We start from the raw sequence: 13,354 nt of genomic DNA, 5'->3' as shown, positions 1-13,354 counted from the left end.
TAACGGTAAGCCCAATAAAACCAGCAGCTCCTTCGGGGGTCAGTGCTACATATCACAAACATAGGTTTTATTATTATTTTTTGGTTAAGAGGTTCTGTGGAATATGATATTTTTGTGGCTATGCTGGTATATGGTTTAGAACTGGGTGAAGAGTGAATGTAAAGCCTCATACACACGATCGGACTTTGTACAAACTTTCCCATGGATTCTTGTACAAAGGGCGTCGGCCGTGAACTTGTATTGCATACACATGGCAGGACTTTTTCAGCCAACTTTCACCAAATCACATGGTTTTTCTGCTCTTTACCGCCACCTTTGGTCAACTTCTGTATTGTTGTCTGATCTTTTGCATTGGTTCTGAGCATGCGTGGGTGTACTTTGTACAAAAGTCCTATGGTTTTCTGTACATACGATCGGACTTAGCTCCGTCGGACTTTTGTTGCCGGAAAGTTTGTCCGTTCGCACAGCCAACAAAAGTCTGATGAAAACCGAAAAAGTTTGTCCGATGGAGCGTACACACGAATGTTGCCGGATGTTGCCTTAAAACAGCAAATTTGCATGTTTGTTGTCAAAAAGTCAGATCGTGTGTATGGGCCTTTACACTTATTGTACGTATTACCTTTTACACTTGTGTAACTGAGCACCATGTCATTCAGTATTTTAACAATTGTAAACCTGTGAAATGTCACCATACTTGTCCATGCAAACTCAAACTGAACTTCATAGAAGCAGCATTCAAGAACAACACTTTTATTTTAATATCTTTTTGATGCCATCTCAATAATTAATAATATGACATAACAAAGCTATTGTGTGGCCCTCTGGATATGTTGAGGGCCACATTTGTGTTGACTGCCATTCATCTAGGTCTTCTAGGCTATCAAGGTACACTTGTTTAGTGTACTAATCCTTCTAGGGTCTTACATCAATGTAAGTTTTGAAATACCTGGGCTGCTATTGCCGATTTCCTCCTAAAAGTGCTATTTGCTTGACTTTCGCTCAACACTTGAAATTATTCAGAATGAAACATGACTTTCGTGGGTCACATGGCTGGGCCTGTCACCTTCTGAAAGTTCTATTTGCTTGTCTTTCAATCAATCCTTGAAATGATTCAAAGGAAACATGACTTTGATGGGTCACATGGCTGGGCCTGCCACCTTCTGAACGTGCTATTTGCTTTGCTTTCAATCAATACTTGAAATTATTCAAAGGAAACATGACTTTGATGGGTCACATGGCTGGACCTGCCTTCTCCCAGCTTGATAAATGCCTCTACTCCCTCTAGCTAATCGCTCGATTATATTTAAATAAAATAAAAAAAACAACAACATTGAAAGCTACAAATACTTCTGAATCTGCAATCATGTGACGCATAGGATATCAAGTCTTTTATTTGCTAGACTTTAGAGTAGGAAAGTCCATCTTTGGGTGTCCAAGTGGCTGCTTGTGTGATGTGGACACTGCGCATTGGTTGTCCAGCAGTGTAAATTCTCAGAATACTGCATCAGTGTAATGACATTACAGCAAGAGGGGGCGACAAGTCTTGTCAGTGGCCGGCATAGACTGAAGCACTGGATCAGTCTCCATTCCTTGAAGAGGTGATGGTGATGGGGTTTCATTTTGCACAGAGATTGGCTTTAATGATCATTTTATCTACCAGGAGTACAGCTTTAGGTATGGGCCTTATTGGTTAAAAACACAACAGAAATCAAGTCAAAACTTGACTTTGGCTTACCCAAAATATTACCTATTGATGCACAGTCGCTAAGTCAACTTTCTCTTTCTGTCATATTCCTCCTTCTTTTCCTGACTAAGCGGAACCTCCAAACCAAAAAGTACAAGACCGGATCGATGCAGCTATTGAGGCTGGCAAAAGGTCGTGTGGATTTGTAGGCTGCATTAACGGCATCTAAAGTAGAACAGGGGGCTGTGTCCACCTTACGGTAGTAATAGTAGAGCGTACGGGTAACATGATATGGCAAAAAGCAGGCGATGAAAACCACAAGGACCGTGATAATAATTTTAACCGACTTCCTCTTGGATTTCGATGCCTGTGTGGCAGGCACAGTTGGCGTTAGAAGCACGTAAATCATGAAACTGTTGCAAACAAGGAGGGCTGTGAAGGGGACACAAAAGAGGAAGACCAAGGTCACCGTATTGAAAACGACAAACTGGTCAAAGAGTTCAATACTTGCTGTGTCATGGCAGATCCTGTTGTCTTCTATTTGGCTGGTGGACACAAAATACAGTATCGGTGACTGAATGCCAATAATGACAACCCAAATAGTAATACAGGCAATCCTTGCGTATCGAATATGGCCCCATTGTAGAAAGCCCATGGGGTAACACACTGCCATAAAACGGTATACACTGATGCATAGAAGGAAGAGGATACTGCAGTACAGGCTGGTATAGAAGAGGAAACGGACTATCTTGCAGAGCGGCTCTGAGAAAGGCCAATCATTGGCTTTGGAGTAATAGTAGGCCAGCAGTGGAAGAGATAAGACGTAGAGGAGGTCTGACAGAGCCAAGTTGAACATAAAAAGTGTGACCACCTTCCATGGCCGAATTTGGAAGATGAAAATGTACAAGGCGATGATGTTGAGGATGAATCCAAACACAAAAACAATCGAATAGGCCACGGGCAAAAGGATGTACTTGAAGTCTTCTTCAAATATACATCTGTAGGTCAGATTCCCTTCCTCTGAGTCACCCATGAAGTAAACCAAAAGACTGAAACAAAAAAAGAGAAAAATTTAAGAAAATACACAAAATACCCCAATGGAATTTAAATTGATAGATTGATAGAATGGGCAAAGGTTACATCTGTGTTCTTATTGAGGAAATTTCCCCTCACGTCTTGGCAGGGCAGGAAGTGATAGAAAATATCCCCAATGAGGCCAAAAGAGAGAAGTTGAAAGGAATTAGGACATCTGACAATGGGACTGATTTACTAAAACTGTAGAATTTTAAATCTGGTGCAGCTCTGCATAGAAAACAATCAGCTTCCAGATTGTTTGTCAAAGCTTTATTGAGCAAGCTGAAGTTAGAAGTTGATTGGCTACCATACACAGCTGCACCAGATTTTACACTCCTCAGTTTTAGTAAATCAAACTCAATGTAAAAAGGTATATGTAAACCCCCAGCGATGGTGTTCCTTTATTCACTCCTACTTGGTCTGTTAAATATACCACTGAGACCATTTTGTTATAGTTTTTCAGACAGCGCAAAAAATTAGACATGTGCACTGACAAAAAAAATGTTTTTGTTTTCGTTTCATTCTTTTTTTTGCTTTTTTTGGAAATTTGGAAAATCAAAAATGTCAAAATTCCGACATTCGAAAATGTGAAAATTCGGAAATCAAAAATTCGGACTTTCACATTTCCAAATTTTCGAATTCCGAATTTCCCAATTTTTCGATTTTAGGAATTCGGAAATTCGAAAATCTGAAAGAAAGAAAGAAAATCAGTAAAATTCTAAATAATAACTAACTAATAATAACTAACTATTAAATAATAGGTATTGAAATGTATTTTCAAATTTGCCTGTTTGTGAACGTAACGAATACAAATTTATCTGAAGTTACGAATTATCCAAATTAACAAATGGCATTCATTTAGATACAGCATTCGTTATTTCAGATAATACGTAACTTCGGATAAATTCGTACTCCTTACGTTCACTAACAGATCAAATTTGAAAGGAAATTCCAATACCTATAATTTAATATTTATTATTTCAGATTTTTGAATTTTCAGATTTTCATTCTTTTGAATTTTCAGATTTTCATTCTTGTTTTTGGATTTTCAAATTTTCAAATTTGTGAATTTTCAAATTTTTGAAATTTTGAATTTCCATTTTCCAAATTTCGAATTTCCGAAACTTCGAATTTCCCATATTTTGAATTTCCCAAATTTTGAATTTCTGAAACTTAGAAATTTCCAATTTCCTACATTTCTAATTTCTGAATTTCCGAATTTCCAAAATTAAAAAAATTCGGAAAATTGATAATTCAGAAATTCTAAATACGGAAATTCAGAACTATTGAATATGCCAAAATTCATGAAAAAAGCTCATTTGGAACTAAACCAATTGCACATGTCTACCAAAAATATTCCTTTTGATTCTGCCAGAAATACAGACTGATGCCTATTAGCATTGTGCCTAGCAATCCCTGTGCACTACAAAACACTTTGCCCTATGTTATGGAGAAGACGATTGTTCTTTAGTCCTGGCAAACATCATGTCCCTAGGAAACAACATTGCTCCTCCATAGATAAAGTACACTAGGGCCTGATTCACACCTATGCATTTTTAAAATTCCCCCATTTGGGATCCAGACAAATGCAAAAGAAAAACAAAGTCTGAATATAATAAGCTATTTAATGCTTATGGACTGCCGGTGTTCTGGCATATAGTGTCCTGGCATCATATAGTGTCCGCCCCGTACTGCGCTTGCGCAGTACGGAGCAGAAGAAACTCCAGAAAATCTCAGAAGATGAACGACGTCTGCAAGGTGAGTTGAGGTGGTAGCCCCACCATCCAAGCGGACATAGGGCTGGGAAAATTAGAGGGCCCCTCGCTGGCTCGCTTCGCTCGCCACGCTTCGGGCTCGGCCTCACTGCGCTCGGCTCTTTTTATTCCAACTCTATGTCCACTTGTATATGACTGTATATGATAGGACACCGGCCCACATTGTACTGCAGACAGGCGGCTCATACAGGCACAGCGGCGTACCTGTACGTCACTGCCTTCTTCCAGGTTCGGGGTGCACAAGATAAAGCAGGGAGAAGAAACAAACAGGTTTTTAGTAAAAAGCAGCACACATTACACATATTAACACTTGTTAGGCGCACACTTAACCCCTTGATTACCCCGAGAGGTTATCCCCTTCCCAGTCAGTGTCATTAGTACAGTGACAGTGTATAGAATTATCACTGATTACTATATTAGTGTAACTGGTGATGTCAGTGGCAGTTGGTCAGTTTGAATAACTCCCAACCAGTGTCTGTTAGTGTCAGATTGCCAACTGCACTATCACAGTCCACTGTAAGTTGCTTATCACCACCATTACTAGTAATGCCCCATACACACGATCGGACTTTCCGCCAACAAAACTGTGGATTTTTGTTCAAAGGTCATTGGCTCAAGCTTGTCTTGCATATACACGGTCACACAAATGTTGCCCAACAATTACAAACGTGGGAACGCGGTGATGTACAAGATGTATGACTAGCCGAGAAAAAGGAAGTTCAATAACCAGTGTGGCTCCTTCTGCTTGATTCCGAGCATGCGTGAACTTTTGTGCGACGGACTTGTGTACACACGATCGGACTTTCCGACAACAAAGTTTTGTTGTCGAAAAATGTGAGAACCTGCTAGCAAACATTTGTTGGCGGAAAGTCCGACAGCAAATGTTCGATGGAGCGTACACACGGTCTGACTTTGCGACAACAAGCTCACATCCAAAATTTCCCATCAGAAAATCTGACTGTGTGTACACTACATAATAAAAAAAATAATTACTTTCCAGTTTACTGTTTATACAATAGTTTGTAGACACTATAACTTTCACACAAACCAATCAATATACACTAATTGGGTATGTAGCAAAATACATTTTGGCCTAAATTATGAAGAATTTTATTTTTTATTGGATACGTTTTATAACAGAAAGTAAAAATATTGTTTTTTTTTGATAATTTCCAGTATTTTTTGTCTATATAATAAAAATTATAATAAAAAAACCCAGTGGTGATCAAATACCATCAAACAAGAGCTCTATTTGAAAAAAATGGTATCAATTTAATTTAGGTACAGCATTGCATGACCGCGCAATTACTAGTTAACCACTTCAATACCGGGCACTTAAAGAGGAAGTAATCCCTGATGGGTTTACTTCCTCTTTCATTCCCTGCAAAAGCAAAGCATAATGGACTACTATGCATCGCATAGTAGCTCATTATGTGTCACTTACCTGACACAGGAGCCAGCGAAGTCGCCGCTGTCCCCTGTAGTCTGCCGCATCCATCTTGCTGGTGGCGTCTCGCAGCTCCGACGAATGACAGCGGCGAAGCCGCAATGACGTCACTCCCGCGCATGCGCACGGGAGTTGCGTCTCGCAGCTCCGCCGCTGCCATTCGGCGAAGCCGCGATGACGTCACTCCCGCGCATGCGCACGGGAGTCGACAAATTAGGCAAATCCATTCTTGGACTTGCCGCATTTAGTGCGCCTGCGCGCCGCTGTCTACGGCGCATGCGCCGTAGACAGCGGTGCCCATTTTCGGGCAAATATCTCCTAAACCATATAGGTTTAGGAGATATTGCTTGGACCTACAGGTAAGCCTTAATCTAGGCTTACCTGTAGGTCAAAGTGGTTTGAAAGGGTTTACTTCCTCTTTAAACACCTTCCTGCCCAGACCAATTTTGAGCTTTCAGCGCTGTCGCACTTTGAATGACAATTGCGCGGTCATGCTACACTGTACCCAAATTAAATTTTTATCATTTTTTTCCCACAAATAGAGCTTTCTTTTGGTGGTATTTGATCACCTCTACGGTTTTTATTTTTTGCGCTACAAATAAAAAAATACCGAAAATTTTGAAAAAAATAATGTTTTTTTTGTTTCAGTTTTTAAAACTTTGTAAATAAGTACGTTTTCTCCTTCACTGATGGGCACTGATGGGGCTACACTGATGGGCACTGATAAGGCGGCACTGATGGGCACCAATGAAGTGGCACTGATGAGGTGGCATTGATGGACACTGATAGGCGGCACTGATAGGCGGCACTGATAGGCGACACGGATGGGCGACACGGATGGGCCACACGGATGGACACTGATAGGTGGCACAAATTGGCACTGATAGCTGGTACGGATTGGCATGGATGGGCGGCAGAGATGGGCATTAATAGGCGGCACAGATGGGCATGGATAGGCGGCACAGATGGCATGGATAGGCGGCACAGATGGGCATGGGTGGGCGCTGATAGGCGGCACAGGTGGGCACTCATAGGCGGCACAGGTGGGCACTCATAGGCGGCATTGGTGTTATACTGTACTAATGGATGCCAATCAGTGCCAAACAATAATGCATGCCAATCAGTGATGCCCATTGTGGGCACTGATTGGCATCCATTATGGGCACTGATTGGCATCCATTGTGCTGACTGGCCTCCCTGGTGGTCTAGGGAGGATTACCTTTTCCCTGGTGGTCCAGTGTGGGCATCCTCGGGGGGGCTGTGCTGATAATCGATCAGCACAGACCCCCCCTGTCAGAGGAGCAGCCGATCAGCTCTCCTCTACTCGCGTCTGACAGACGCAAGTGAGGAAAAGCCGATCACCGGCTCTTCCCATTTACACTGTGATCAGCCGTGATTGGACACGGCTGATCACGTGGTAAAGAGTCTCCGTCGGAGACTCTTTACCGAGATCGTAGTTGCCGGGTGTCAGACTGACACCCCGCAACAACGATCGCCGCGATGCGCGCCCCCGGGGGCGCGCAGCGGCTCATAATCCTGAGGACGTCATATGACGTCCGGTCGGGATTATGAAACCACTTTGCCACCGTCAATTTGTAATAGGGCGGGCGGCAAGTGGTTAAAATAGTGCAGTGCTAAATAGCTTTAACCACTTAATTGAGGCCTACATCCCCGAACAGAAAGTTAAAAGGTATAGACTGGTGTAGTGCTGTGTGCCTTTTGGTTTGGTACCTTTCAAAGAACAAGGGTCATTACAGGCTAATTACTCACACTGTTTAAAACATTGGCTACTAATGGTATGGCCTGGTCATGAAGGGGGCAAAACCTTCCAGAACTCAAGTGGTTAAATATGTGGCAAATATGAAGAAGAGCAGAGATGAATAAGGTCCATAAATGGTGGCAATAAGATCTGTATCCATTCTAGATATCCATTTGTGCTGGAAACTGTTATGCCGCGTACACACAAGTGAAATGTCCGACAGAAATAGTCAGACGGAAGCTTTTCATCGTATATTCCGATACTGTGTGGGCCTCATCTGACATTTTCTTTTTTTTTTTTTTCGAAAATTCTGATGGACCTAGAAATAGAACATGTTCTAAATATTTCCAACGGAACCAATTCCTATTGGGCAAACGCTCATCTGTATGCTGTTCCGACGGACCAAAAACAACGCATTCTCTGAAGCAAGTACGAGACGGAAGCTATTGGCTGCTGGCTATTGAAATTCCTTTTTCTAGTCCCGTCGTACGTGCTGGAGGTCACGGCGTTCTTGGCGATCAGAATTTGGTGTGATCGTGTGTACGCAAGACAGTTTCAGCGGAATTCCATCGGAACAACCTTCAGAGTTTATTCCGATGGGAAAACCGGTCGTGTGTACAGGGCATTAAACACATAATTGTTTCAAGGTTTGTGTGGAGGCCACCATTGCTGACCTTTCCTTCTTAAAATGCTTTTTTTTTTAACTGGCTACCATAATAAATCATTGGTTCCAGTGCTTTCTGGGGCTCTGGCCTAGAACAAATTTGCAAGATCGCAAATTCTGGCTTTCCTCAGTATCCAGCTCAGATTTATCCTGCATGTTGGTTGGTAGTAAACTCAACGGGAAGAAAAAAAAATCTCTTTTTTGTTTTTCTGTCAAATTGGTCATGGTAGGCCTTGTACAGTCGGACATTCTGACAACCAAATCCGTTGGATTTTGTCCGACGGATTTTGTCCGAAACTGTTGCATACAGATGGTCGGACAAAGTTGTCGGAAAATCCGATTGTACATAACGTGATGACGTTATTTCATTACGACGGGACTACATTCAGGCTAGTAGCCAATAGCTTTGGTCTAGGAATTTGATCTGAGCATGCGTGGCACTTTGTCCGTCGGAGTAAGCTACACATGATCGGAGTATGTCCGATCGGAGCATGTTGTTGGAAAATTTTATAGACAAGTTGGAAAACTTGGTCCGTCGGATATTCCAACGGAAACAGTCCAATGGAGACCACACACAGTCGGATTATCCGACAATACGGTCCGATAGGACACATTCCGTCGGAATCTCCGACCTTGTGTACAAGGGCTTACACACACACCAGCAATAAATTTGCTATTGTGGACTACAACTTTCATCCGCTTTCCATTCAACATTATGTTAAAGAGGAAGTAAACCCTGATGAGTTTACTTCCTCTTTCATTCCCTGCAAAGGTAAAGCATAATGGACTACTATGCATCGCATAGTAGTCCATTATGTGTCACTTACCTGACACAGGAGCCAGCCAAGTCACCGCTGTCCCTTGTAGTCCGGCGCATCCATCTTCTCGGAGGGTCTCGCCACTCCGCCGCTGTCATTCGGCGAAGCCACGTGATGTCACTCCCGCGCATGCGCATGGGAGCCGCCATGCGCGGCATATCGCCGTTGACGGGTGCCGCGCTCAGTGCGCCTGCGCGCCACTGTCTACGGCGCATGCGCCGTAGACAGCGGTGCCTGTCTTTCGGCAAATATCTCCTAAACCGTGTAGGTTTAGGAGATATTTCTTGGACCTACAGGTAAGCCTTAATCTAGGCTTACCTGTAGGTCAAAGTGTGTTGTAAGGGTTTACAACCACTTTAAATGGAACCCAAGAATAGTAACGTTGGATACAAAGACATCTTCGATTGATTAGATTGTGTCTGCATGTTCCATAATTCTGTAATGTCCATGGCTATTTGTAGAAGGGCTCTTGCTGTTGGATGAAGGTGGAGAGCCTCAAGACTGTAGGTAATACCAGTAAGTGGCTCCGTGATGTACAGTCCACCTGACACACGGTTTACAGGTTCATTTACTGACTGGGAAATATATTACAAAGTTCTAGTTCTGTTTAAAAACTACATGGCATCAGATTATGAACTCCCGTTAAACCAACCTGTGTATGGCTTTACAGGTCTGTGGATTGGCTATCACCTCCAATATCCTTTACTCTTTCCATGCCTCCCATCCTTTGTTTTCAGGCACAAACTTTGAGTGCAGACGTGGTTGCCACTTCCACAGGGCTTACATCAATAATGATGTAACAGATCTGCAGACTAAAATACAATAAAAGTGCATGGTGAGTTTTGTAATCATTCCTAAAACTTTCAATATATTTTCTTAACAAGCATTGCTATATATCAGGAAATGACACATTTTTATTCTTAAGCCTCATACACACAATCCGATTGTTGGCAGACAGAGCGTCAGACTTTTGTGCGTGTGCTGTGAACTTGTCTTGCATACAAATGGTACACAATTGTCGGCCAACAAACACGAACGTAGTGATGTACTATGAGGAATTTCAGCTCTTGAGGGCCACCTTTTGGGCACCTTCTGCTAATGTCGTGCTTGGTGAGCATTGATTCCGAGCATGTGTGTTTGTACTTTCAACTTTTGTGTGACTGACTTGTGTACAGATGATAGGTTGTCTGCCGAAAATGTACTAGCCTGCCATCCAACATTTGTTGGCGGAAATCTGGACAACAATTGTCTGATGGAGAGTACTAATGGTCAGATTTTAGGCAGTCTGTCATCACACAATTCCCTCCCGAAAACCCAATGGTGTGTACAAGGCTTTACACTTGGAATAACAGAGTTTTTTCTTTATACTTACTAAACTATCACACATTTTTTTTTTTGCAAATATAAGTTTATTCAAGAAATTTTTCACACACAAAAAGGGTAGAGCCCCCGAATAATAAAAAAAAAAAACAACATAGGTAGTGGAGGTCGCAGCCTCCAGGATGTGCAGCACATTAACAGGAATACGACTCCCAGCTGATATAATACCTCGTAAATAGTAAGTCGACTGTACCATAAACCTCCCCTCTGCCGGCTCCGGCATAGGGGGTTAACGACACACCAGAGCCAGTCAATGTCTCAGCTTCTAGACCCATAGGCCAGGATCATGACCATAGTAAGCAGTTAGCAGGTCGTATTGATACAAAAAAGAAAAGAAGTGGGTCAACAATTAGCGCACCCTCAAGAGAGAAAAGAGGGGGGGTGGAAATTACAGAACAGAAGAGAAGGGAAAAAGAGAGGGGGGGTGGAGTAAAAGAGAGAAGCAGTGAGAAGGAAGGTGAAGGAGTGCAAGAGGTGGGGGATAAGGGAAGGAAGGCAAGGGAAAGATTAGGGAAGGGAGTGGAGGTGATTCGGAGTTCCCAACCGTAGCGTCTCTCACCGCCCAAGGAGGGCTCTGCCTTCTGTCGAATACACAAACGTGTTCCAAAGGGACCAGGTCTTTCGGTAAAGTTCCTGCCTATCCTGGGTAGTCATTATCAGATCTTCCAGTTTGTTAATTTCTTCCACCCGCCGTAGCCACATCGCCACGGAAGGAGGAGTTTGTTGCTTCCAGAGCAAGGGGATGCAAGATTTGGCCGCATTGGTGAGATGACGTAGCAATGACCGCGCATATCTCTTGGGGGGTATGTCTGACATATGCAAGAGGAAGAAGGCTGGGTCATTCGGAATTTGCCACTCCGTGAATTGTTGGGCAATGTTTCGGACAGCCGTCCAAAAGTCCAAGAGCTTGGGGCAGGACCAAAAGACATGGATGATCGTACCTCTACCCTCCCCGCAGCGCCAGCAACATGCGGATGCGTCAGGGAAGATAAGGTGGAGGCGACTAGGGGTCAGGTACCATCTCGTGAGGATTTTAAAATTCAACTCCTGTGTCTTGGTGCATATAGAGGACTTCAGGGTGAACCGCAGAGTCTGTGCAATCTGCGCAGGTGTGAAGGTGCAACCCAGGTCTCCCTCCCATTTCGCAAGACTGGAGATACGGTGCGTTGGTGGTGGCGTATTAAGCTGTGCGTACATCTCAGAAAGAAGTCTGGAGATAGGTTCCGTATCCGATAGGTTCCGGGCCGCGGGGTTCGGGATGGACTGAAGAAAATGATGTAAACGCACGGCGTCCCAAAAATTTAAACCATAAGGACCTCTGAGATCCATAAGGTCACTGATGGAAACCCAGCCGTCACGACCTACAAAGTGAGAGGCCCTAGTAAGGTCGGAGTCCCGTAATCGACGAAACTGCGTCGCCGGTATGCCCGGTGGGAATCTAGGGTTGCCGAGAATTGGTGTCTGCGGTGACGACCCGTCTGTCAGGGAGTGGTGGAATGCCGCTTTCTCACTCTGATAGAGGGTGTTGCCTATAAGCGGGTGGTCTTTCACTTCCCTCGGTAGTTCTGTCCTGCACCATAGGGCGAACTTCAACGGGACCGGGCACTGGTGCTGCTCTATCTGGGCCCATAATTTGGTGGGGAGATTGCGGGCCCAATCAATCACCCTACTCAGATGAGAGGCGTTATAGTACTGCTTAATATCTGGTAACGCCACACCTCCGTGCCGCTTAGGAAGGGATAGTTGGGAACGTGGTATCCGAGGCCGCTTCTGTGCCCAGACAAAGCGGGTAAACAATGCCTGCACCTGTTTAAAATAAACAGGGGGAATCCTGATCGGTAGAGTCTGAAATAAATATAGATATTTTGGCAAGATGCACATTTTTATTAAGTTACATCTACCGAACCAGGAATGCGTCCCTTTGTGCCATGAGTCCAGAAGCAGCCGCGTCTTAGCAAGCAAGGGAGGGAAATTGCATGCGTATAGGTCCGCTAGGTCCGGAGGAATGTAAGTGCCTAGGTACGTCAGGGCGGTCGTCGTCCATTTGAATTGGAAACTGGATTGCAAAGCAGGGAGTAACCGTGGTGGTATCAGCAGCCCCATGGCTTCCGATTTGGTGAAATTGATCTTAAGGTTAGACAATCTCCCATAAACCTCAAACTCCTTGAGCAAGTTAGGTAAGGAAATGGCAGGGTTAGTTAAAGTAAAGAGCATATCGTCAGCATAGGGCGATATTTTGTGCTGCACACCCCCCACGGCCACTCCCCGGATATCCAAGTTCAGTCTCACCGTCGCTAGAAAAGGTTCAAGAGTCAATGCGAACAGAAGAGGGGATAACGGGCAACCCTGGCGCGTCCCATTAGTTACCGGGAAAGGAGTGGACAACGTCCCATTAACCTTGACTTGCGCAGTCGGCCTGGAATACACCCCTGATATACGTGCTATCATCCGGTCCCCCAATCCCACATGTCTAAGCACAGCAAACATAAATGGCCAGTTTACACGATCGAAAGCCTTTTCGGCATCTGTGTTCAACAGTACACATGGAAGTCCCGCTTTTCGCACCACGTGAATCAGGTTAAGCACCTTTGTGGTACCATCTCTGGCCTCACGGGTGGGAATGAATCCAACCTGATCCAAATGAATCAGCCGCCGGAGATGACCCGCCAGCCTGGCAGACAGGATCTTGGTGTAAATCTTCAGATCCACATTGAGGAGTGAGATAGGTCGGTAGCTACCACAGGCTGTCGGGT

General features: G+C 44.0%; 1 protein-coding gene across 3 annotated transcripts in view; it reads right to left on the bottom strand.

Moving 5' to 3' along the window:
- Window positions 1-734: 734 nt before the first annotated feature.
- The window catches only part of LOC143927403 (P2Y purinoceptor 2-like), a 60,680-nt gene continuing 48,060 nt past the window's right edge, over window positions 735-13,354 (bottom strand). For 2 of the 3 annotated variants that reach the window (XM_077451468.1, XM_077451467.1), the window contains exons 2-3: window positions 9,874-10,033; window positions 735-2,733 (exon numbers count right to left, since the gene is read on the bottom strand). In XM_077451468.1, coding sequence (XP_077307594.1) covers window positions 1,770-2,717 — 948 coding nt within the window. In that variant the 5' untranslated portion in view covers window positions 2,718-2,733; window positions 9,874-10,033 and the 3' untranslated portion in view covers window positions 735-1,769. The remainder of the gene's footprint in view (window positions 2,734-9,873; window positions 10,034-13,354) is intronic. The other variant, XM_077451466.1, reaches the window with a different exon arrangement.

Source organism: Lithobates pipiens, unplaced genomic scaffold (genome assembly GCF_037356315.1).
Source record: "Lithobates pipiens isolate NorthernLeopardFrog02 unplaced genomic scaffold, aLitPip1_a1.2 Scaffold_23, whole genome shotgun sequence".
Lineage (NCBI taxonomy): Eukaryota > Metazoa > Chordata > Amphibia > Anura > Ranidae > Lithobates > Lithobates pipiens.
This window is presented reverse-complemented; position numbering and strand designations above follow the sequence as displayed.